This window comes from Populus trichocarpa, chromosome 9 (assembly GCF_000002775.5).
Source record: "Populus trichocarpa isolate Nisqually-1 chromosome 9, P.trichocarpa_v4.1, whole genome shotgun sequence".
NCBI lineage: Eukaryota > Viridiplantae > Streptophyta > Magnoliopsida > Malpighiales > Salicaceae > Populus > Populus trichocarpa.
This window is the reverse complement of record NC_037293.2, coordinates 12,474,099-12,499,327: the sequence shown is the minus strand read 5'-3', so window position 1 is coordinate 12,499,327 and position 25,229 is coordinate 12,474,099. Positions and strand designations below refer to the sequence as shown.

Below are 25,229 nucleotides of genomic sequence, written 5' to 3'. Positions count from 1 at the left end.
AACCGCTGTAATTTTACTTGTTTATAATTTAAGTCATTCCATTAGGATAATTGAATTGTTTTCCCCCTAAAATATCCTCCATTTCTTCCTAAAATGTCCTCCATTTCTTCTCAAATTTTCCAATATTACCTACCATAAGCAAAACCAAAGTGCATTTAAAGAGGGCAATGCTAATACTTGAAAAGGAATTAACAGTCAACTCAGATAAACCCTTAAAGAGATTAACTTATGATTTTCAAAAGTGTAAGGACTAAACTATAAAATATTAACAGTATAGGGATTAAATCATAATCCACTCATAAGTAGTGGGCCAAATCCTCTCCAGACAAATGCAACGGTTGATCATCAGCTCCTAAAACCCCAAGGCCTAAACCCAGGCAGGCACATCTCAATCCTCTGAACTGGCTAAACCGCCAATTCCTCCTTCCATTTCATCACCTGCTCACATAGTTTTACTCAAAACCCACAATTTCTTTTCCATTAATTTCCAATCTTGACATGAAAATTTAGCAACCCAATTGTTGAAAACATGATAAAAAGGAGGCCTTTCTATCGTTCTCTCTACTTCAAACCCAAAAAAAGACCAATTACTTCAACTTGTGCTGTCCCTTTAGACCCACAACCAATCTCAAACGACCACACTTCCCTTTGCCAATCCTTAGTCCATGACCTTCTTCGCCGCGGTCTTTTATCCTCTGCCCAGCAAGTTATTCAGAGATTCATTGCCAGCTCTCCTACGGTCCCTGATGCACTTTCCGCCATTGAATTTGCCTCCGCGAGTGGCGTGGACCTTGGCCTTGGAATTTCTTGCGAGCTCCTTAGGAAATTGGTTGACTTGGGTGAGCCTCTATCGGCGCATGAGTTTTATCGTGATCATGTGATTGCTAGAGGTACTGAACCGGACTCGAATATTGTCAATTCTATGATTATTTGTTTGGCTAAGTTAGGGAAATTAGATGATGCTGTAAGGCTTTTTGATAGACTTATTGGTAGTGATGATTGTGTGCTTAGTAATGCTGCCTGTATCATGATTCTTGAAGGGTTTTACGAGCAAGATAGGTTTTTGGAAGCATTTGATTATTTAGTTAGGATCAGTGATGCTAATGTGAAATTGGGTATGTGGGTTTATACTGTTTTGATTAATGGTTTGTGTCATCAACGGTATGTGGGTGAAGCGATACAAGTGTTTGATATAATGTGCAAAAGAACCGGGTCGCCGCCTACTCTGCATATGTTTAAGACATTGTTTTTTGGGCTTTGCAAGGCAGGGTGGTTGGTGGAGGCGGAGTTGGTTTTTGAAGAGATGGAGGTGCAAGGTTTCTTTGTGGACAAGGTGATGTATACTTCGCTAATGAATGCTCATGGTAAGAATAAGAAGATGAAGATGGCAATGAGGGTTTATTTCAGGATGCTAAAGAAGGGCTGTGACCCAGATATTTGTACTTATAACACTTTAATTCATGGGTTTTTAAAGATGGGCTTGTTTGATAAAGCATGGGCATTGTGGAGCCTGATGAGTGACTCGGGGATTCAGCCTAATGAGGTCACTTATAATTTAATGATTTGTTATTATTGCAAGCAAGGGAAGTTAGATTGTGCTAAGATGCTTTTGAATAGCATGGTTCTCTGCAATTTGGCTCCCTGTGTGCATTGTTATACACCTATAATTGCCGCTCTTTATAAGCAGAACAGGTGTTTGGAAGTTTATGAATTGTGTGAAAGAATGCTGGAAAGTGGAATCGTTCCAGACCATGTTTTGTTTTTTGTACTCATGAGGAATGAACCCAAGGGGCTTGAGCTTCAACTCTGTTTGTTGATGTTGCAGGCAATTGCCAAGAACGGATGTGGGTTGGACCGTTCTTCACTCTCAATTTCTGATAAGATAAATTCCAGTGCAGGTTTGGAGCAAGAAATTGAGCTAATTCTGAGAGAAATTGCAAGAATTGACTTGAATCTATGTAATGTGGCTGGCAGCATCTATGTTAGTGCCTTGTGTGAGGACGGAAAGACAGAAACTGCGTTGGCCTGCTTTAAAAATGTGGCCAGTGCTGGATGCATTCCTTTGCTTTTCACTTTCAATTCTTTGATCAAACGTCTATTCCAGGACGGGCTGTTTGAGGATGTCAAGTCTCTGATGGACATTATGCAAAATGAGGGCATAGTTCCAAACTTGGAGACTTATCTGATTATGGTAAATGAATACTGTAAACAGGAGGATCTAGCATCGGCTTTTGGTATTTTGGACCAGATGAAGGAAATGGGACCAAAACCTAGTGTTGCTATCTATGACTGCATCATTGCTTGTCTAAGCCAACAGAGGAGAATCTCTGAAGCCGAAACTCTTTTCCACAGGATGCGTAGGGATGGTTTGGATCCTGATGAAGTTGCCTATATGACAATGATCAATGCATATGCTAGGGATGGAAGAGGTGATAAAGCCCTCAATTTGTTTGAGAAGATGATAGAGAATGCTATCCAGCCAAGTTCTTATTCTTACACTTCACTGATAAGTGGGTTAGTGAAGAGAAAATGAGTATTGAGGGATGCGTTTATCTTTAAAAAATGTTGGGAGAGGGTTTTGTTCCAAATATTGTACTGTATACCTGTCTTATCAATCATTTTCTGAGGATGGGAGAGTTTAAATATGCCTTCAGAGTGGTTGATTTGATGGTTAGAAGTAAGATTAAAGCTGACCTCATCTTGCACATCGCTTGGATTAGTGGTGTTTGCAGAAATATCACTGGCACCAAGAAAAGATGGTACATGACAAAGAGAATATCTAAGAGGGTTAGAGAATTGCTGTTTAATTTGCTTCATCAGAATCCTTGCCTGGAGAAGATGTTTTTACTGTTTCTGCTCATTCTCCTAGGGAATTAAAAGACTTGGCATCGAAGCTCATGCAGAAAATTAAAGGAACAAGGTTTATGCCCTACCTTTACCTCTACAATATTATTATATTTGGATTTTGTTGGGCAAATATGATGCAGGATGCACACCATCAATTTAAGCTGATGCAAAAGGAGGGTATACATCCAAATGCGACTTTCACAATTCTCATTGGTGCTCATGGCAGGGCTGGTGAAATTGATCGTGCAATAGGGTTGTTTAATAGGATGAGTGCAGATGGGTGTACTCCTGATAGATGTGCATACAGTACTTTACTGAAATCCCTTTGTGAGTCTGGTAGAGAATAGATGCTTTATCTCTTTTACATACGATGCGCAAGAGGGGCTTCTTTCTGAGCAGGCTTGCTTTTGAAAAGTTACTCCATTATTTTTGTGCTAGTTACATGAGCATTCCTGCCTTCAGAATATTTGAAGAAATGGCTGCTTGCCATCTTGTGCCTTGCCTGTATAGATGGAACTGGCTGCTTTATATCTTATGTGAAGAAAAGAAACTTCACGAAGCTTATAGGGTGTGTGATGTGATGTTTGAGAGAGGATTTCTGCCCGATGAGTCAGTAATGAGGCTGCTAGTGGAAACATCTGATGAACATCCATTGCTTCTCGTGAACCAAGAAATTCTGAACAAATATGAACTGCCCCCTCTTTCTCAGTAGACCTCGACTTTCACCAATCTCTCACAAGTCTGCATAAAGTTTCCTTACGGCTCTGCTTGCTTTGATCCACATTGGTCAGTTTTCAAGTTTCTGTTTGCAGGAGATCCCATGGTCTTCTTTGAAGTCATAGTCTCTTACAGCAGTGCCTGTTCTCTGGGTGTTCACCAACAGGTTTTCTTTCATCTGTCCTTCTTCCTATAGATTCCTTCTCCTCCTTTTCTCTGGGTCATGCACTGAGAGGTAGAGTATTTATAAAGTTACCTTTTGCTTTTATCTACTAGAAATGTTGACGAGTCCTTTTCTGTTTATGAGTATTGTTTCTTATTGAGTGTTTATAAGCAATACATGTTTAATGTTGTGTATAGGATATTTAGGTGATACTGTTATTGAACTTGATTTGGCACCTTTTTAAATACATGGTTTAGAGTTTGAGAAATTTGCTTATCTTGACCTACCAACTGCGGGTTATTGCAGTCAACTGAAAGATTCCTGGCTCTCTCATTGATGATATTACTACTAAAAGTGTTGATATTCATGTATTAAAGAACTGGATGAAGAGCTCCTGATGACTTGGTTGGTTCCTGCAATATACATGTTTCATATTTGTCTTTTCTCCCATTCTTTCTCTCAATTCATAAATATGGTTGTTGTGATCTCTGACAGATCTGGGATCCGAAAGTGATGTGTCCCATGACAAGATGGTAATCATTGGCAGATTGTCCACTTCCACCGAAATGGAATTTTACATGCAAGATTCAAGTAAAAGGGTTGGATCGTGAGCTTCTATTTTCTGTCTAATAATCTCCAAGAGCATCTGGTGGCTTTCCCTATTTTATAAATAATTAGGAAATTGTTATTTCCCTTTGCACTGCCATACGCCCAGATGGGGATATTATCCTTTGGTTTGGCAACTGGTATAATCAAAACCACACAAATACTATTTGTTCTAGGGTTTAAATTTTCTTCTCAACCATAATGGTTTACTGGATTGAGCCTTAATGTTAGCATGGTTTAACGAGTTCCAGGCATATAGGATCGCCTCAAATCTGGAAACAACCTTGGAATGCCTGAGAGAGTTCTATCTAATGGGAAGGGGCCAGATGAATATACAGAGGTCTTGTACCTTACAGTATTGTGTGAAACCATTTAAGTTGATCCAGGTATGTTCTTCAGCCATTGATGCGAGGAGTGTGCAAAACCATGTTTCAAATTTTTCTTTCTTATTGTTTGTATTTCACTACACATCTGCTTTAGTTGTGGCTGGATAGATTGATTTCACATTTTATTAGCACTTATAACTAATTTTCTATTTTAACTTTGAGTTCTTCTTTTGCTTCTTTTTTTCCTCTCTAATTTTCATTTTGGTGATTCTGGTTGTGCTAACATTATGCTATTCTAAAGTTGATTCTTTTCATTTTCTTGTGATTTTATTTAAAATGTTGATGCAAGTTCTTTTCTGTTTATGGGTTTTGTTTCTTAGAAGGTGTTTCTAAGCTACTTGTGATTAATGTTGTAATGGGATAGCAGGGTGGTTTTGCTGTTCGTGAACTGGAGTTGGCCCATTATTTTCAATGCAAGATTTGTTTATGTAGGTATACATGTTTGTTCTTGTTTTTTTCCTGTAATTTTCCGTTATATTTGAAATGTCTTTTAGCCACTAGGTGGGATTTGTATAACTGGGATTCCATGAATGTTCAAGATATGCGATTGCTGATGTTTTGATGTACGAGTCTTGTATTTTCCTCACTGTTTTCCTTTTGATGTATGAGTAGTTGTGCTACCAATGAAATTGATTACAGTTCCAATGATTTTATTTTAGGCATGGACATTTTCTTTTTCATGCTATTCTTTTGCTTAATTTATTGAGATTGTTAAAATGCGGTCGAATTTCATTGGTATGGAGGGTTTTGCTTATCGGTGATATGAAGTCGCAATTTTTTCTTCATGAAACCAATGCTTTATGTCATATATTTACTGTATCAGAAACTAGGATCATGTTTTAGTGATTCACAGCTGGAGAAATTTACTTTTCGTTCATGACTGATCGCAGTTTATCAGCTATAGCAGTCAATCAGAAGTTTCCTGGCACCCTCTTATGAATGCTACCGCTAATACCAAATGCGGTTACTTGCTATGGATCATTCACAGGGCCAGGTTTACTAACACTAGATCAGTAGTGGTGAGTAAATTGATTGCAGCCTTTTGGATTTATTCAAGTTAGTCAAAGAGCTGTGAGTGCAGAACACACTTTGCCATCATTTCTTCGTCATGGGCCATGGCCCTCTCTGTCTTGGTGAAGCCAAAAGTCAAAAGCTTGGGCATCTAAGTCCAATGACAACGAATTAGGCCAACCAAGTCACTGTAAAGTCAAGCCATTTTCTGTATCTCATCATATAGTCCGCAACACTATTTGTACTCCTGGTTGTCAACGGGATGGCCAAAGCTAACTATATGCATTCACCTCCCACGTTCATTTATTTTTAAAAGGCATGGTGAATAGGTGAAGAGTATTGTGGTTTAAAATATTTTTTATTTGAAAATATATTAAAATATTTTTTTTATTTTTAAAAAATTATTTTTCATATCAACATATCAAAAAACATAAAAATAATTAATTTTAAATAAAAAAAATTAAAATTTTTAAAAAACATCAACAATGTTTCAAATATTTTATTAGTTAAAACTTAAATGGATGCTGCATGAGCTGTCATGAAAATATGTAAACTATTTTTAACTTTGGTTGGCAAATGAGTTTGTTCATCACATTATCATTTAGCATTCATTTTGAAAGTTAGAGCATGGTTTTGAAACCCGGCTCGTCTCGGCGGGCGATCCAGGACTGGAACTGGGCCGGGTTGAAGAAAAAACAGGGAAAGAAAAAACCGGCGTGACTCAGTGGGTGGTCCCCGGCAAGACCCGGTTGCAAATTCGTTGACTTTTATCTTTTTTGTTTTTTTACTAAAATGACGTCGTTTTGATTTTAAAAAGAGGAATTGACCCAACCGATCCGGTGACCCGGTCAAAACCCGGAACCCGGGTCTTGGATTGGGCCGGTCACCGGGCCGGGTCTTAAAACTATAGTTCAGAGGATATAAGAAAATAATATATTGTGAATTAATAAATAAAAAAAAGATTAACGCAGTGCATGAGAGTTTGGTATTTTCTACTTTTTTTTTTCACTTGAAAAAATTATTAAATTAATATTTATTTAGTAATTATAAATAGTTTTGATGTGCGTAGAAAACAAAAATAACTTGAAATTTTTTTTATATATTTCAAAACAAAAAAATATGTTTGAAAAATAACATGATACACACTATTTTAGTCGCACGTCTGGTATATAAAAACTGTTTTGATGGCGCTTTTATCATTTAAATATAAAAAGAAGAACAGATATAATTGTTAGTTGAGCTATAATTCCATTCCCATAATCCCAAGTCCTAACAAAAAATATTCCAATTTCTCTTTTCTTCTTTTTCCTTGTTGATTTATGATTTATAATCATTAATTTGAAAGGATATGCAGTGAATGGGCCGTGATGATAATACGGTTAAAATCAGTGTCCAAAGAAAAAACATTTTTAAAAAGGCCCAAAAGCCCAAGTCAAGAAAAAAGAGCCGTGTGAACAGTGCCGTAAGGAAGAGGTGGGAAAGTGCCTGCCTTGGTGCTGGTGGGGGAGAGAGAGGTTAGGTTAGGTTTGGGGTTTTTAGTGCGCGCGAAAAAATCGCCACTCTCTCTCTCTCCCTGTGTAAAGGTGCGCAATCGCCGATTCGAACCTAACCACTTCTTTTTTTTCTTTTCAATTTTTCAGTTTTCTCATGAGTAAATGATTTATAGTCTTGAGAAAATCCCTTCAGTATTTTTTTATAAAAGAACTAAATAAACTCTTAACGTTCCTTACTTTTCATGCTGGTGACAAAAACTAATGAACAGATTTGTGCTAATTAACCCATTATTTCATTAAGCAAGAATTAACAAAGTGATTAATGGTTAGCTTGAGTTAGAGTTAGGTGGGAGAAAAGCTTGAATCATTGAGTTAATTATTGGATAAATCTATATTAATTATTTTTATTAGCCTGGGTTAGAGTTAGGTGGGAAAAAAGGTTGAATCATTGAGTTAATTATTGGATAAATTTAGATTAATTATTTTTATTAACAATATTGATTTGCTATTTTTTCTTCAATTTTTTTTCCTTATATTCATCAAAGTTTAAATTGGATTTTGATTAAATTAACTAGATTATAAAATACTCAAACGAGTCAACTAAATCTTACTAAATTTATTTTATTCAACTCAATACTTAATATAAGCAAAACTCTATTAATGAATTCTGCTAGCCAATCTACAAAACCAAGTAGAGTTTAACAACCAAACAAATAAAGAAGGTTTAATTTCAGAAAAGAATTAAATTATAAATTATAATTAATCAAACAAACAAATAATAAAAGCATCGGTTTCCCTCCACATGTATATCCGAACCAAATTCCCTCCTCCGCCTCTTCCCTTCCCTCGTTTTCCACTCTTTCTCTCTCCCGCTTTTTTTTATTTTTTATTTTCTATTTTTATAATTTTTCTCTCCTCTCCATCCAAACACCTCCAGATCTCTCTCCCTCTCCCTCTCCCTCTCCAATTCCATTTTCTTCTACTTTCAATTCTTTTCTCTTCTTCAAATCCCCAAACCCTCGATTTTGTTTTTTTTTTTTTCATTTTTTTTACTTCAAAATTATTACGATGTCGAGCTCACAAGCACCAAACAACCAGTCAATGAAGCAGCCGCAGCAGAATAGTATGCAGAGTCACGCACCGAATCAATGCCAGCAGCATCAGCAGCTTCCGTTTTCTTCTATGAAGCCGCATTTTCTGCCTCCTGGTGACTACCACCGGTTCGGTGTCGACCATCGACGACCCGTTTCTGATCATGATGTTGAGGGCATTGTTGTTAAACCTCCTGTAGGTATTTTGTATTTTTTTTAAAATGTTTTTTTTTTTTTTTTGGGGGGGGGGATTTTGACTTTATTTTTTGAATATCTGCTTGGTTTTCAAGTTTGTCTGTTTTTTTAGGGTTTTGTTATGTTGGGATTTTTTTTTTTTTGATTTTAGTGAGTTTAATTTTTGGGGTTATTTTTATGGTATTGAAGAGGGTTTGGTTAAATTGTTGTGTTAGTGAGGTTATTTGGTGCTGAATTTGTGCATTTCATGTCATTTTAAGGGATTTTATTTTTTCATGTAAAGAACCTCGACTCTCTGCTTAAAAACATTAGTTCTGGCAGCTTATTCTGTTTGTCAATTTTCGGTTTTCCTGCAGAGTTTTAAGTGTTTATTACACGATATAAAGTAAATTTTTTGTCCTTATTAGCATGCCTTTGCTTGTTTGTTACCCGTGGTGAATTGCTGTCACAAGCTTTATGTACTAGAATCTGTTATTCATCAGCTTTATTCATTAGCTATGCAAATGAGGGGAAGGGAGTAGAAAATGATGGTAAAAGCTCGTGGTCAATGGTATGACCGTATGAGTGGTTTAACTTGGTGCGTGGTTTTTGGCTTATGAGAGCACACTGTGTGGAATCTAAGATTTAAATGGGATACGGCAATGATGCACAGTAGAGGAACTTTTAAGTTGTAGAATCCTATTACTTTTAAAAAATTTCCTTATCGTTTGTGTTGTTTCCAGGTCTGGTCCTAATGTCAAGACATAACACACCTAACTCTATGATAAATGTTGCCAAGGTTTTGATGAGGCCAATAGACCTTGCTCTCTAGTTAAGTTGATTTATGCTTCTTCTTTCATCAACTGCAAAAAGAGATGAGTACTTTGCCTAAATAAAAAGGCTGCATTTTGCTTTTTCCTCCAACAAGTGCCTACTGAGAAATTACGACATCTTATCGTGAAATACATGTCTGGTAAAAATGGCCTGCAATCACAACATGATCGATTAATATTTTTCCCGCCAAGCTTTGATAGTTTTCCCTACCAATATATCCCTCTAATCGAGGATCTTTTGATGCCTATGAAGTTTCTAGATGGCTGCCTGATGGCGAGACCATTATGATGCAATTTTGGAAGGAATGTGATGCTTATGCAATGAGCTTGTTTCAAGTGAAGTGATGAAGGTGGCTCGGATAAAGTTGGTCTAGCTGGTCTGTCATGGTCTTTGAGCCAGTGATTTTCCTGTGCTTGCATTAGCCATTCTTACACATTACTTCTTGCAAAAGATTACACATTTAATCTTGAATGGAGCCTCAATTTTTTGTTTATTATGATTTTTTAGACATTAATATGTAATTAGGTTTTTGAACTTTGTCATATGTTACTAACAGTGAGAAAAAAAACTAAATGTTGTATATCAGACATTAAAGCGGAAAAGTGATGCAGCGGATCATCAAGGTGAGTCCAGTGAGTGGAATGCTGGTCATGGATATATGGAAGTAGTTACCAGCCCCCTCCAGACACCTGTATCAGGAAAAGGTGGAAAGACACCCAAAACATCGAGACTCTCAAAGAGCGGTAAATCTGCATCTCAGAGTGCTGCTGGAGCTCTTGGTGAGGATTTTTGTTTTAAACTTCTGCACTGGTGTCTCATATTTTTTATTTTAGAGTTTTGTTAGTCACTGGTCAGTTTAGTATAAACCAACAACTAAGTAGTTATGTTCGTGAATTTCTTTTACTTTGCAAGCACTCTTCCGACTGTACTTTTATTGATATTATTGGTGAAAAGAAGGAAGTTGAAATAAGTACATGTAGTGACAAACATTTTCTGAATTGGCAGGTTCTCCAGGAAATAATGTTACTCCAACTGGTCCAATTCGCTATGACAGCTCTCTAGGTAATATTTCCTGTTCATGCATTTCTGTATTTGCTTTTGAAACAAAGAGTAGTTTGTAATTATTATGAACTCTGTTTCAAATAGTTTGTGGGACAAAGAAAAACCACACTAAGAGTGGTAATATATTCTGTGATTCTGATTCAGGTCTCTTGACTAAGAAATTCATCAATTTGATCAAACATGCTGAAGACGGTATCCTTGATCTTAATAAAGCTGCTGATACTTTGGAGGTTACTTTAGTTCAGTTTCCATCCATTTTTATATATTGTTGTAAAATTCTGTTATTTGAAGGTTTTCTTTCATTTCAGGTTCAAAAGAGGCGGATATATGATATAACAAATGTTCTAGAAGGAATTGGTCTTATAGAAAAGAAGCTCAAGAACAGAATTCAGTGGAAGTATGGACTTAAATCCCTTTTGTTTTTAACAAATTTGATGTCACTTGTTTTGAACTCTACAATTGTTGCATGATTACCCATCATCATTATTATTAAACAAAAAAGTTCATGTATGATTAACTTGTGTGAATGTTATCAGGGGACTTGATGTATCAAGGTCAAGGGAGGGAGATGATAATAATGTTGCTACTTTGCAGGTATACAGTTATGGACAACCAACAACTTTTCTTCTCCTCTTTCCTCCCCCCCCTCTCTCTTGTAATCTTGACAACTGACAACTTGTTTCTTGGCTTGCACCTTTTTGGCATGGATTATTAGCCTTTGCAAAGCTCTTTTTAAAGTGTGTTTCTGTATTTTGTTATAGCTGTTTTGAACTTTGTTTTTCCTTCATGGAAAGTTTTAGGATCAACTTTGCCAGCTTATTTAGAACAAAGAGAGAAATAAATTGATAAGCATAGGAAACCTAGAATCATCCTGGCCAACCGCATGACTCTATGAGGCTTGGATCCACAAGAAACCACCTCTTTAATCCACAAGAATGAAGAATTGTAATTCAAGTTTCATTCATCAAAAGGTCTCTTTAATACATCAAACACTGTGCTTATATTGGCACACCAAAACCCTAGTGTGTGCATATAATATAAAATCTCATATATCCAACCAATGCTGGATAACCTGCATAAGATTTTTTTTTAAAAAAAACAAATGAAAACTTCTAAATTGATAAATAACCAATAAAATAATAGTTAATCCAATTCATTTTTTCTGAACTGCATTTCTAGAACTGCTGGCTGGCCCTATTTGGATGTAAATCCTCCATCCATGGGCAGGAAATGTTGATGATTTAATGGAACAGAAAGTAAATGTAACCGTGCCTCATATGCCAACTAGATAGGTTATCCTCGCAAATTTGTCCCTTTTGAGCTTCATTTTGGGACACCATCTCCAACATCGGCTGTAGGATCAATGTAATGCTTAAATTTGAATCCCTAGGGCTGCATCAAATGCTATTTGCTATGAATTTGTTAGTTAGGTTGAGACTTCATTTTCAGTCACAAAACAATGGATCATGCATTGTTTCAAAACACAACTCCTGTTAGGAAGTACAGGGTTTTGCTTCATCAATGATTATTTTTTTCTTGCAGGCAGAAGTTGAAAACCTGACCATTGAGGAACGCAGATTAGATGAACAAACAAGGTTATTCTGTTTTTCCTTCTGCTTATGCAATATTTCCACGTTGCTTTTCTGAAACTTCTATATTGTGCTGAGGCTTAATTTACTGCAGAGAAATGCAAGAAAGATTGAGGGACCTCAGTGTAGATGAAAAAAATCAAAAGTAAACATTCTCCTCAAGTTTGCATGAATTATCAGTTGAATTATCAGTAACTTGCACAGCAGTTACCTATTTTAATTAAACAACTGCTCATTTTGCTGTTTTACCATATTAGGTGGCTTTTTGTCACTAAGGAAGACATCAAGATTTTACCTGGCTTCCAGGTTGGTTTTCTTTCCAAGTAACAGGCTTGGTGCTTGGAATGTCACTGCGTTTCCTGAAACAAAATTTGTTTGTTGCTGTAGCAATTAGTATGTAATTTTATTTCTGTTAACAGAATGAAACCTTGATAGCAATCAAAGCTCCACATGGTACCACTCTAGAAGTTCCAGATCCTGATGAGGTAATCCCAAAAGTAGTCAATTCAGGAAAAAAGTTACAGTGTTTGTGCATATATGTTCCTTGTTATAGTTTTTCCTTTCCTCAGCAGGCAGTTGATTATCCCCAGAGGAGATACAGGATAGTCTTCAGGAGTACAATGGGTCCAATAGATGTTTATCTTGTCAGGTAACTTTTCCTTTATTTTATGAAAATGGTGAGGCCAAATCTTCATTCTAGCAGGGTGCTGACTAATTGGTCACTCAAGAATTTATGCAACTGACTTTCTGATCTCTCTCTCTCTCTCGGCCACACCCACAGTCAATTTGAAGAGAAATTTGAAGATATTCAAGGTGCTGAACCACCTCCAAGCGACTCGTCAACCTCAGGTTTTAATGAAAATGCCGCTACTACAATGGTCACAGAGGAGAGCAGAGCAAAGGAGTTTGAGATGCAAGAACAAGATGGTCATAGAATCTGCTCAGAACCTAACACCTCACATGACTTTGTGAGTGGGATCATGAAGATTGTCCCCTCGGATGTTAATGTAAATTCTCTTTCTATTTGCTGTCATTGTTTTCAGAAAGATGCAAGATGTCAACTGTTTTTGTTTGCTGGGAATGTCAACAACACTTGCAAGCACATACAATTGAGCATAATGGATAGGGACAGCACCTTATGTTCAGATAATTGTCTGAAAATAGTAGGATTTGACCTGGGAATAATTGATTGGTTTAACATGCTGTTCTTTTTTCCAACAAAGATTTGAGTTCTTAGCATGTTCCTTATTATCTGTTATTAAAGAACGATACTTTCTTTTGCAAAGTTAATAAGTTTTGCCAGGTTCTAATTTCGTTGTTTATCTACAGAGTGATGCAGATTACTGGCTTTTATCAGATGCTGATGTTAGCATCACAGACATGTGGCGCAACGAACGTATCCTTGCTAAGATATTACATTGTATTTAACCTTATGTGTTCTAATGCTTCATAAAGTATGGACCAGCAAAAATTTTTATTTCCTTGACTGCAAAAATAGCTGTGGTTGAATGGAATGACTTGGATACGCTTCATAATGACTATGTCATGCCAAATTTCAGCACACCACAACCCCAAACTCCATCTAATCCAACAGAAGTGCCTCCTGCTGCTAACACTACTGCCGGGTGAAAGGGAAATGTCGACGAATCAAGTCAAAGGCAAATGTCTTGTTTAGTCAAGAACCTATGACATCCATCATCTACCGTTACCGTTGCAGTACTTCTGAGGTTTGATTGAAGGTTCCTGCAAGCTACCCTATTGAGGTACCTCCAAAGAAACTAAAGAACGGTAGGGAGTTAGCTAGTTCATTGTACAGCTTAAGTAATGTACATGATACGTATGATCTAGTGGCAAATAAAGAAGGCAACTGACTCCTGATCGGTCCTTGTATATTTCTCCACGTCATGGCTTTGTTGTATTTACTGACTTGACATCTGTTTAGGCAGCAATATATATATATATATTGTTTAGAAACTTGACATCTATATATATATATATAGATGACTATTACTCTTGTTTAGAAACTGAAAATGAAGCCGAATAGATTTGTTTTGTGATGTGTTGGCATCTCTACTGCTGTGCTACAACACGGCAGCAATTGGCAGGGTTGAAGCATACCCTGATAACTGCAGGGCATTGGCTACCTCCTTGAATCATCCCCGTCTCCATCAATGGATTGATTGTTTCTCTGTGATGCAACGATTCCTAAATTCCAATGTTTGGCAGTGTTTATGACACAAGTAGGGGAACTCTGGTCATTTTGCTAGTTACAAAGTTAAGGGACTGAAAAACTATGAAATAATTCGTTTGGGGGGGATTGATGAAGATCTGAATTCAAAGATTTTGTTTCCAATTGTTCCAAGCTACAGGCCTGCATATTGAATATGATTTACATGCAAGGTCCAAGTTTGAATAAAAGAAAAACCCACTATAAAAGTTTGTCTCATTCTCAAGGAGTATTACACGAAAATTATCACTGACATCAAAGAAAAATAGCAAATCTAGACCAGGAACAAAATGCTGTATGCTAAATCTGAAGGATGGCCAGATGATTTACTTCTCCTTGTCAGCTTTCTTTCCAATCCAACCAGCAACAATGGGAGTAAGAGCTACAGTTGGGGGGAACCTAATCGGAGATGCAGCCTTGTGTGCAGCATATGCCAAAGCAAATGTCCCAACTTTCTCCCCATTTGCATCAGTCGAAATTCCCACCTGCAAAATACAAATACAATAACCAGTTCCAAATCCATTACTCCTTCTCCAGTACATAAAAATTACCCCAAGTCCAGTTTATGTTTTCATGGATAGATGTTTTTTACCTTCAGCAGCACCGCTTGAACATCAATGCCAGCACTAATGAGTGCATAACAGAGGGAGAAGGAAATCAAGGACAGAGTAATTGAGGTGGCCAGGTATGCTCCTCCATATTTTGCTAGCAGCTCCTTAGCTTGATCTCCCTTGGATTTAGTTTTCTCACCTTCTTCCTTCTCTTCCTCTTTTGAGCTGAATATCTTCATTTTTTGAAGAAAAGGAGGTTTGGCCAGTTAGTTTCTTATCCACAAATAGGCAAAGACACTAAATTGAAAGGAAAAAAATAGAGCTTTGCTAGAACAAGGATTCTGATTATACTTTCTTTAACCGCAATTTATGCAAAGAAAGTAAAGAAAACCAAGAAACCACATCATGGGCACTTAAAATTCAAATCAAGAAAGGCAAGAATTGAAACAAAATAGAGCAAAGAAAAGAGTTTAGAGAAGGGAGTACCTACCTTCCAAAGACCAGCTTCAAGACCATACTTCTTGGTAACTTCCTCAACAGAAGAAGAAGAAGAAGATGATGATGATGATGATGATGGGGCTTCCCTCTCTTCAGTTTTCTCTTTGATAGCTCTAGTTTGAAGGCGTTTAAAACTTGAATTGGAAGGTTGAATATAAGTAGAGCAGCAGTAGTTCTTGAAGCTTTTGTTGTTCAGGAAAGAAGCAGAAGAGAAAGGAGGGAGCTGCACTTGCAGAGTTGTTGTTGCCATTGCCATTGCTCTTAAGTTCTAACTGGTGACACAAATTCTTGGAACTTAACAGCAAAAAAAAGGAGATTTTATCGGGGACCTAAGCCAATCAAGAAAGGTCATTACTGGAAAAAAGAAAAGAAAAAAGTTGAAAATCTTTATCACATTACTACCCCTCACAGTTTTCTTTGCCTTTTTGTAGTGGACTGGATTGAGATGGGCTTGGAAAACATAAGATTTTGGACAAATTCAATGATTTTATGTATAAAATAATTGTTTTTTAAAGTATTTTTATTTAAAAATAAATTGAAATAATATTTTTTTAAAAAATATTTTTGATATCAGTATATTAAAAGGATTTAAAAACATATCAGTATTTTTTAATTTTTTTCAAAAACACTTTTAAAATAAAAAAATAAAAAAATTCTTAATTAAACTACTAAATTTCTTTTTGCTAAATTAATTGTTATGCAATATGAAATCCAGCTCGACTTATGAATTGATTTACTAAACTACAGACCCAGCATATAGACAGAGGCAAGTTAGTACAAAAACTCAGATTTGTTTTTAAAAAATTATATTATTTTTTGTGTTTATTTTTTTAAAAAATATGAATTTATTTAGGTTAATTTACCTAATCCATGAAACATGCTAGTGAGTATTTGTTTTGGGCCCAACAAAATTGATTCGTTAAGCTCGAGAACAATTCGGTCATTGTGGCTCCTAGCTTTTTAAAACGTATATGGCCAGGGGAAGGGCCACGTAGCAGCTGCACAAGCACACCAATATTTCCAAAAGGAGAGATTTTAAAAAATTACATGTTTTACCTTAAATGAAATTAATTAGATCCTTCTCCATTTTAAATTCATTTCTTTGCTTTCTTTAAAAAAAACCTTCATTCTTTTATTAATACTGAAATTAAGAAGAATTAAAGGATAAAAAGAGTTCTGATATTTATATTAATTTACTATTTTGAAATAGAAGAAATATAGATAATAAAATTTTTATCTTTTTTATTTTGAAAATACAAAAAAATATTCTAGAATTGTTAAGAAGACATTTTATTTTATGTTTTTGTTTTCTAACAAAAAAATATTTATATCTTTTTTATATCTATCAAGTATAAAAAGTAAAAATAAAGGAGATAAATAGGAAGATATGATATTTTTGTAACCTAGTAATTAATTAATAAAAAACAAATCTTGTAACTCATAAAGGAAACTATAGACAATTCAGGGATTTAAATTGTAAAATAAATAACCAACGTGAGAGAGAGGGAGAGATATATATCGAGGTCAGTTTCACAATGATCGATAAGATAGTTTAATTATATATTAAGGATAATTTATATATTCCGAGGTTAAATAAAGAAAAAGGATGAGCTCATACTAAATTATCTTAATTTTTTATGTTACGTGGATATTTATGCATGGTTGAATATGCATGGAATATTGTGATTTAAATTGAGAATATTCAAATTCTAAACTTGAAATTAATAACAAAAAAAAAAATTAAATTAAAAGAATATACGATATTCTATATATCCAAGGTGATCTTTCCTAAGCCTCATTAATTTCCTACTTTCTTTATTTTAACCTCAAAATTCTCCACATTTCTCAGAAGAACCAAAACAATGGCAAAGCAAAAACACCAAATGCTCTCCAACTCGATCCAAGAGATTTGCCTTCATAGCCAAGACTAAAAGCAATTATAGCTTTCCAAGAGCGCTTCGTGAAGAACCATCGTATAGTACTGATCTAAGCTCTCCTTCGCTACCCTTTACGTACGTACACTGCAGTAAAGGACTTGATTTTCTGTGTCAAAAGCCATGGGATCATCAAGTCCTCTCTATCAAAAGGTGGTTTTAGTACTGTTCAATCAGCTGAGCAGATAGCAATAAGCAATCTTCCAGTCCAAAAGGCTGCATGGGTTTATTTACAACCTACGCCTCAAACCATAATTAAGCACCACCACCACTGCTTCAAGAAAATACCTTCGGGGTCACGTTTGGAACAAGTTAATCTCCTATGAATACTTGTCTGAAGTTCATCAACAGCCAGCAACATAGTTGGGAAGATTACACATGCTCTCTTGATAGGACACGAAGAGCAATTTATGCTGTCTAGTTAGTCATATGTTTTAACTCTTTGAATTCTCATGGATAAGTCTTCGTTGACGTTAATTTCCAGCGAATCAGAATTCCTTGTGGCAATAATTTTAAGTTCATGTGCTGAATTTTGCGGTTTCTTTAGTAATTGTTGTTGAACAATTTCTCTGCTGCCATTATTGTGCATGGCAGTTTCTTAATCTCTAATCAGGGAGGATAGTTTTTTTTTTCCTTTTATGTTCTAGTTCCTTTTTTTTTGTGATTAATTTGTTCTAGCCATCTTCTGATCATTGGCTTCACTGATCTTCTTAATCATAAAAAAAATCATATCTTCCCAAATCGTATCTGATCTTATTCTAAAAAAATAAAAATGGCCATGGTACTGGATGCATACATCTTTTTTTTTTTAAAAAAAAATTAAATAATGTTTAAGATAAACTTGAATACAAAACATTGCACCTAGCTGTATATATATGGAGTTCCTTCATGTCATCAATTAGTCCCAAAATTAATATATGGTATGGTTTAAATTGATTCCAAGTTCGTTGATCGATCTAGCAGGCGTAGTTCATACTTGACCTAGCTAGCTATAATTAAAGTCGAGTCACAAGAATCCTGTTAGGCTCCTGATCAATGACCTTTCACATCCAATTAATTAGCTATATCTTGAGCGTGGAGGTTATATCCCCATTTCCGTGATAGTTGTCTCAAAGGGGTACGTAGCTAGGTTTTATCTATATATCAACACGAAGGAGATCAATACAATAATGTCGATCTTGCTAGCTACAAGTCTAAAAACACCCAAGAAGTAAAAAGGGAATTTGTCCAAGTTGCAGCATCAAATTACCTGTAATCATTCCAAATTAATTACAATATATAATTTTATATATGGAAGTCATCGTCATTATGAATTGAGAACGCCGGTGAGCAAATCTCATGGCTTGATTGCTAGTTGCTAATCCCAATTCAAAGCCCTCAAATAGTTTTCTATTCATGTCACATGGAACGGAAATTTCGTGTGGGGGAATCCTGGGACCATTCATCAATAGTTAATTTATCACCTAATATGATTTTACTATAGGCATTGTACATAGATTTGATTTGGTTAACCCATCTAAAAATGCCAAGGAAGCTCTAACTATAGTGCTTTTGACTTCTCCAAACATGTTACGATGATAAGTAGTATGAGTCTATAAGAACTTGGTGTCTTGTTGATCTAAGATTTAATTCATGTCTGACTTTAAATTAAACTAAATAAAAATTAATCTCGTTAAAATTGATAATTAATTTGATAAGTTAATCTATAAAGTCAAAATTTAGTTTGATTTAAAAAAAATAATCAAAATCAAACATCTAATTTAATAATTTGATTATATATATATGCTAGCATGTAATTTGATTCAATTATAGTTTAATTAGCATGAGAAAATAGAAACCATTTAAAAAAAATGCTTCTAGAAAGGCATTTTAGAAAATGCCAAAGTCCCTTCACAAAGGCTCATTACCTCTCTCTCGCCCCTAATAAGTTAAGTTAAATGAACTAATAGGAATAAAAGCCTTCCTCTCTCAACAACACTAAAGAAAACGACTCTATCTATCTAAAAACAACTTCTCCCCCCCCTCTCTCTAGTCCCCAAAGGCCTTAATTAGAGTTAATTCTGAAAGGGACTTTTATCAAGATCGATCACCTCCTAGCTCCAGCCTCGATCCTAGCAGTATATTAAACCTTGCAAAACTCTATTTTTTCTGTTTTTTCTTCTCTTCAATGTTTTCAAAGAAGAAAAAGACCCTTCAAACCATACTCGCATCCAATGCAGGCTGTGGCTGTGGCAGGCCAAAACTCTCAGATGTATACGAGCCGATACCAAAACCTAGACCTAGACCCTGCAGAACCTCAATTTCCCAAAAAGATCCAAACCCTAATTGTTCATCTTCAAGCTCCTGTGACAAAAGTGTAGGCTTCTCATTGATGGACAATGAAGAAGAAGATTACACCTCAACCACTATCACTCTGAACAAAGACAACACTTCATCATCACAAAACTCCGAATCTGAAACCGATCCAAAAGCATCCAAGATTATTGACAGCATTGCTGTGGTGAAATATTCTAACGACCCATTTCAAGACTTCAAGCATTCCATGTTGCAAATGGTCGTGGAGAAAAATATCTACTCAAGAAATGATCTTGAAGAACTCCTCAACTGCTTCTTGGAGCTGAATTCTCCTTGCCACCATAGCGTCATCGTTCAAGCTTTCACTGAGATCTGGAATGAGATCATCTCGAAGAGGATCGTCAAGAAACCCTGTGCTCAGTTCATGTGAGTCAAAAAATGAAAGAATCCTAGCTGTGCATGGAAATTGCTCGCGTGAAATCCACGTGAAGGCATTGAATTCACATGGGGAAACTTTGATTAGTGTTCGGTAGGGTTTGGTCAAGATCAGGGGGCGCAACAGGGCTTTCTAGTGGAGAAAAGATGGATATGAGATTCTTAGATTATAATATTTAATAAAGAAAGAAGCCCAAACCTTAGAGATGCCAGAGATGAACCTTCAAGGTTGTTTCGATTTTATTTTGTTTAATGCTTTGGCAGCTGGTGAGTTTTTATTTTTCTTGCAACTGTGTACAAATTATGTAAATAATAATAACCATATCCCACATTAGCATTTATAGCTAGCTGTGCTGTTTTTAATGGCAGTGGTTGGCAATCTCTTTGTTGCTGTGTATTTTTATATGGTAGAGGCTACTGGCACAGTTGACTCGTGACTGATCAAGAGATCGAGAAATATAGGTTTTTATCCGAATCAATCCTGACGTGTGTTTTATTCTTCAAAAGCATTGTTTTCTCAAAGACATTTTACAAGATCCAATTTGTTTCAGATTTTCTTGATCTTCTGAATCAAAGATGTAATTAGCCCATGGAAAAGAAAATGTCAAAAGTTTTTTTTTCTCCGCATAACCACCAAACCTGCACCTAGCTCCCTGGGCACCTAGAATCTATCTGCTCTTTATTTTATTATTATATTTCTTCAAATCAAGACAGGATTTCCAAAACCTTTTTGAGTGTTTGAACATCATTTTGACTTCATTGATACCATTACCAGTTGTCGCATGAACCACCATAACCACCACCACATCTACTTAACAAATATCACAGCACCAACTGATCAATCTCAGATAACTCCATCTATCTATAGCTGAGCTTGTGAAGAGATGGCCATGATTAGATGGCGTAAGTGGCGGTTTTGTGATGCCGCCCGGTGACGGATGCTAAAGGATTTCGGCCAGTTTTTGTGTTTCTGGAACCTAAAAGAAAACGGAGGTTAATCTGGCTCCTAAACTTGCAGAAAGTGAGAAACAAAAAGGCCATTTTTATATGTTCATCAGTCCCATGCCAAAATGTGTCCTTAATTTTAAATATGATTTTCATCTTCTTCTTTTTGTATGTTTATTGGGAGGTCTAGTTTAATTTTGAGCTAGACAGAGAAATCTGCTCTCATTCCTAAATCTCTTATAGCGTTGGATTTAAAAATATCAGTTGAAAATTATTCCTGTTAAACGTAATTTTAATTAATCTATAATTAATTGCACGCAAGCTATCTGATTCAAAGTCCTCTTCTGCATGATTTGATGCTAATGTATTGTCTTCAACGTACCATTCTTTAATTCTTATTATAATTAATTATCACTTTTCAGGGCATGCATTTTCATGGTGCAAAACCAGGATGCCTAACCACAATGACCCAGAGCTTCATTAACTTGAGTGATGGTGGCTGATGGCTCTCCTTGCTATCGTTAATGGCTTTTTTATTTTTATTTTTTAATATTAAATTTGTATTAACTTTTTTTTATTTGTTTTTTTTTTAAATTTCATCTATTAATATTTAATTGATTCTGAATTGGCTTTATAATTTTTTATATTAAAATATTGATTAATTCGAGTTTCATGGCTTAACCCACTAAATTCATGATTCATATTATGATTTTTATTAAGTTTAATAGTTTTTATATAATAATAAAAATATAAACTCGTAAATCAAGTGCAAATCAAATGTTATGATATTAGTTTGATATTTTGATAATCTTATAAGAAGCAAACTAAAATAATCTATAAGGACAAATTTAAAATTAAATAAATATTAAACGATGGAATTGAGATAAAAAAATAGAAAATACAAGAAGAAAAATTAAAAAAAAAAGTGAAGGAGGTGAGTTGATTCCTCAACTCTTTAAAGATATCAAGTAATTAATCCAGTTATTTCGCAGAAGTACACATACAAAATGAGTGCTTCTACACTGAAAATTAGATGCACGATATTTATCTCAGTTTTCTGGTTAATTAGAACCATAACTTCAGCAATTCTTTAGACTTTTCCCCTTTTCCATAGCTGGCTGTGACCTCTTAGCTTCAATCATCCACAAATCTTTTGATTTTGAAGATGAAGCAGAGTCACTGTGAGAAACAGGGCAAGAAAAAAAAGACGGTGGGGCAGCAGAAAATAGATCAACGAAGGCCTCAATTATAAAGCAATGATGCTGCTGCCTATTCATTCTCAAATACCATGCCAATAACTCCTCTACATCCTCCCAATTCTTTAATCCGCAAGTCTCAACAGTTTCCTCCATTGAACTGCGAAAATCCTCATAAGGATCTTCAGATTCCATAGCTAGTGCTACACATTCAGGGAATGGGAATTTGCTAGCTTCATCGTTATGATCATCTAGTATTGAACTCGTGTTACCTGGCTCGAAGAACAACCTCTCTGATCTCACTGCCTTATTAACAGCAATCTCCAGCGAGTCCTCTTTAGATTCCTTGGGCGTCAAGGAGATAGTCTTTGATTGTGACCATGAGGAATTCAGCATTGTCATGAACTTGGCTGCATCACGTAAAGCAAAGTAGAAATTTTTTAAAGCATTCACCTTAGATTGGAATGGAAATGTCCCAATACTGAACGGTGGCCATTTCCATGAAACAAAATTGGTTTCTTGTTTCTTAAAGATTGAAGGGAGTTTCATTTTCTTGACCTTTGTGTCTCTGTATCTCACTCATGCACTCTATATCTATTCTCAAGTTGCATATATAGGGATCAAGTGTGTTAACTGTAAAAGATGCATCTTTTGCTGTGGTTGGATGGAAAGCAGGAGATCATTTAGAGCTTTCCATGATGAGCATTACTGCAACCTCACAAAAGAGATTTGTACAGTAGATCCCACTTCTCAATAAAAAACAGAGCATGACTGTCTTGGTCTGATGGACCAGTACTTTCTTGTACTGTATAATCAAGTCAGAAACTAGTAATGCAGCAACATGTGGTGGCAACTGTGAAGAGCTGGCTGGCATAGCCAGTCATCATAAGTTACCAGATGTACTGTCATTTGGTAGGTCAACAAAAAATGTATGAACTGAGGGTGGATCGACCACATGATCTTAAGACAATAATTCATCATAATCCGCTTTTACAATGTTTTTGCTAGCATTTAATTACTTTTAGGTGGATCTTACAACATGAACACATGAGAACCATTACAGTTATCTACATCTGAAATGATCATAAAGCCTTCTGAAATTCCTTTAAGGATCTCCTTGGTTCACAGCCAATATTGTTTACGCTGTCAGGCATTAGTTTACATATCAATGGAGATTAAATCTTCCTATATCAGCCACCTGCATTTCTCTAAGTTCTGATTTTAAGATTCAAACTCAAGAACTTATGAGTGAATACATAGCATCACTGATCACTTTAATAGCCACCTTGTAAGGTAGTTCTTTATACCAGTGCTGGTTCAAATTTTCATTCACGAGATCATTTCATTCTGCCATTGTAGTCAAAAGACGCACAGGTAATTAATATGGGCTTTAAAAATGAATAGACCTTAAGATGATTACGGGCCTGCTGAAGCTCAGCATTGCACTTACAAAACAGACCTAACTAAACAATAATAAAGGAGCCCGTCTAAGAGACCCAAAGTCCATCAAATAGCTAAACCATAGCTGTAGAAGAAATTTGGAAATTTGAAAAATAAAAAAGAACAGAAAAAAAGGCCGAAGAAACTCAAAATGAAAACAGCGTGGAGTGTGGACTTGTCAACCATTTGACAAATGGTGTCAAGGGAAATGCAAGATCAAACAGGGGATGCTTTTTTTTTAATAATAATAATAAAAAAAATCATTTTATTTCTTGACTTACCGAGTCAACGAATCAAAATAACCATAATCAACGAATTAATAGTAGCATACCTCAAGAGAATTTCTTTAATTATTTTCCAAGTCTCATCAACTTAATTTACAAATTTCTATTTTAACAAATCAGATAATCTATGCGTAAATCACGCACGTAATTTTCTAGCAAAGCACCTCTAATCCATACAAAACACCAGCATGTTGCTCCGGTCCATCTTTCACAAAAAACACATCCCTCATCTTTTGAAAAGCATGCCATGTCAGCAAACTATCCGAACCAGCCTGGTGACATTTCCCAACCGCCCGGTTCACATCCAGTGTCCTGGCCACCCGGTCCAACCCGCCATACAAACTCTTACAAAACCGCATCATGTGCTTCACATCATAAATTTTATTCCCGAAAAACACCCTCAACACCCTCAAAAATTCCACCAACCCAGACGGCAAGTCCCGGCCCGTGAGAATCTTCACCAAGTACCCAAAATCATACGCGCTATGGAAAGTAACCCAACTCACCGACTCGTTGCAGACAAGCCCAGACGACATCATCAACTCAGCAAACCTCGCCGAGTCAACCCCCTCCTCTCTATTCCTCCCGAAATCAATCCCTTGTCGCCTCAGCAACTCAATCGAGTCCGGAGCGTGAGCATCACGCTCCACATCAAAATCCCTGAAATTGAACTCCCAGATGAACCGGTTTCCAGTTCCCAGATCGGGCAAGTTCCCCTCTGCATCGGAAAGCGTGAGACCCACCTGGATAAGATTTAAAGCATCAACGTTGGATTTAAGGATCTTGTAATGATCCGACGGCTTCAGCTGTCGGAAATAATTCCTGTTATTGGTGGGGTCCACTGGTGGTCGGAAAACAACACCAGGAAACTCGGTGTCCATTGATATATACGGGAACTCGACGATTAATTCACTAATCAACTCGAATTCCGACTCCAAATTACACGACCAAACTTCACGAATTGCAATTTCCTTGCTATCTTCCATTTCTTTTTTGCTAGGAACAGATAATTAAAGAGAGAAGAGGAGTGAAGCGAAAAAAAATCTTGGCTCTTGTTGAACTGCTGAGGATATGGAGAGACCGTGAGAGAGGGGGGTGATATATACGGGAAAAAGAAGGTGGGAGTTGCGTGGAAAGCGAGAAGGGCTGGCTGGTTCAGTGTTGGTGCATGGCTTCGAAGGTTCAGCGCGTTCGCAATTTGACTAAGGGAAGTAACGGTTCTGGACTCGGTCCACATGAGGCTCCTCCATTATTAATTATTATCATGTATTTACTACTTTTGAGTTTTGCCTTTATCTCTATCCTTTTGATACATGCTAGGACACTCTTGATTATTTATTTATGTTTGAATTAACGTTATGCTATTGCAATTAAGAGATACAAATTTTTTTTAAAAAAAAGATAATAGTTTACAATTTTGAAAAGTGACATGTAAATATTGTTTGTTTATA

The 25,229-nt window shown here is 36.0% G+C and overlaps 7 protein-coding genes across 20 annotated transcripts; 4 read left to right on the top strand and 3 right to left on the bottom strand.

Moving 5' to 3' along the window:
• Positions 1 to 315: 315 nt before the first annotated feature.
• LOC112328701 (pentatricopeptide repeat-containing protein At5g62370-like) lies at positions 316 to 6,082 on the top strand. 13 transcript variants are annotated; one of them, XM_024609181.1, is made up of 5 exons: positions 316 to 3,730; positions 4,034 to 4,132; positions 4,223 to 4,719; positions 5,087 to 5,147; positions 5,610 to 6,082. In XM_024609181.1, exon 1 carries the CDS (start codon positions 530 to 532, stop codon positions 2,531 to 2,533), a length of 2,004 nt encoding a protein of 667 aa, XP_024464949.1. In that variant the 5' UTR covers positions 316 to 529; the 3' UTR covers positions 2,534 to 3,730; positions 4,034 to 4,132; positions 4,223 to 4,719; positions 5,087 to 5,147; positions 5,610 to 6,082. The 13 variants fall into 13 exon arrangements, with proteins under 13 accessions (XP_024464949.1, XP_024464945.1, XP_024464951.1 ...); XM_024609177.1 differs by having other exon boundaries at positions 316 to 3,799; XM_024609183.1 differs by having other exon boundaries at positions 316 to 4,132; positions 4,223 to 4,326; positions 4,585 to 4,719.
• On the top strand, positions 2,629 to 4,709 carry LOC7460070 (pentatricopeptide repeat-containing protein At3g04760, chloroplastic). The gene is made up of 4 exons (XM_024608803.1): positions 2,629 to 2,787; positions 2,988 to 3,183; positions 3,660 to 3,730; positions 4,593 to 4,709. Exons 1-4 carry the CDS (start codon positions 2,629 to 2,631, stop codon positions 4,707 to 4,709), a joined length of 543 nt encoding a protein of 180 aa, XP_024464571.1.
• Positions 6,083 to 8,021: 1,939 nt separating the features above from the next.
• LOC7460071 (transcription factor E2FB) lies at positions 8,022 to 14,030 on the top strand. 2 transcript variants are annotated; one of them, XM_052455918.1, is made up of 14 exons: positions 8,022 to 8,510; positions 9,909 to 10,101; positions 10,328 to 10,384; positions 10,529 to 10,614; positions 10,693 to 10,781; positions 10,921 to 10,978; positions 11,927 to 11,979; positions 12,068 to 12,118; positions 12,231 to 12,279; positions 12,393 to 12,458; positions 12,543 to 12,622; positions 12,755 to 12,980; positions 13,303 to 13,369; positions 13,472 to 14,030. In XM_052455918.1, exons 1-14 carry the CDS (start codon positions 8,292 to 8,294, stop codon positions 13,600 to 13,602), a joined length of 1,425 nt encoding a protein of 474 aa, XP_052311878.1. In that variant the 5' UTR covers positions 8,022 to 8,291; the 3' UTR covers positions 13,603 to 14,030. The 2 variants fall into 2 exon arrangements, with proteins under 2 accessions (XP_052311878.1, XP_002312830.1); XM_002312794.4 differs by having other exon boundaries at positions 8,024 to 8,510; positions 12,546 to 12,622.
• Positions 14,031 to 14,294: 264 nt separating this feature from the next.
• LOC7460072 (uncharacterized) lies at positions 14,295 to 15,607 on the bottom strand. The gene is made up of 3 exons (XM_002313562.4): positions 15,242 to 15,607; positions 14,793 to 14,984; positions 14,295 to 14,685 (listed from the first exon to the last, which is right to left on the bottom strand). Exons 1-3 carry the CDS (start codon positions 15,503 to 15,505, stop codon positions 14,527 to 14,529), a joined length of 615 nt encoding a protein of 204 aa, XP_002313598.1. The 5' UTR covers positions 15,506 to 15,607; the 3' UTR covers positions 14,295 to 14,526.
• A 3,743-nt stretch (positions 15,608 to 19,350) lies between these two features.
• Positions 19,351 to 19,908, top strand: LOC7474914 (transcription repressor OFP6). Its single transcript, XM_002312795.3, has one exon. It carries the CDS (start codon positions 19,351 to 19,353, stop codon positions 19,906 to 19,908), a length of 558 nt encoding a protein of 185 aa, XP_002312831.1.
• Positions 19,909 to 21,937: 2,029 nt separating this feature from the next.
• Positions 21,938 to 22,603, bottom strand: LOC7460073 (transcription repressor OFP13). The gene has a single exon (XM_002313563.1). The coding sequence runs from the start codon at positions 22,601 to 22,603 to the stop codon at positions 21,938 to 21,940; it is 666 nt and encodes a 221-aa protein (XP_002313599.1).
• Positions 22,604 to 23,822: 1,219 nt separating this feature from the next.
• Positions 23,823 to 25,028, bottom strand: LOC18102215 (probable CCR4-associated factor 1 homolog 9). Its single transcript, XM_006379296.3, has one exon. It carries the CDS (start codon positions 24,762 to 24,764, stop codon positions 23,931 to 23,933), a length of 834 nt encoding a protein of 277 aa, XP_006379358.1. The 5' UTR covers positions 24,765 to 25,028; the 3' UTR covers positions 23,823 to 23,930.
• Between the last annotated feature and the right edge of the window lie 201 nt (positions 25,029 to 25,229).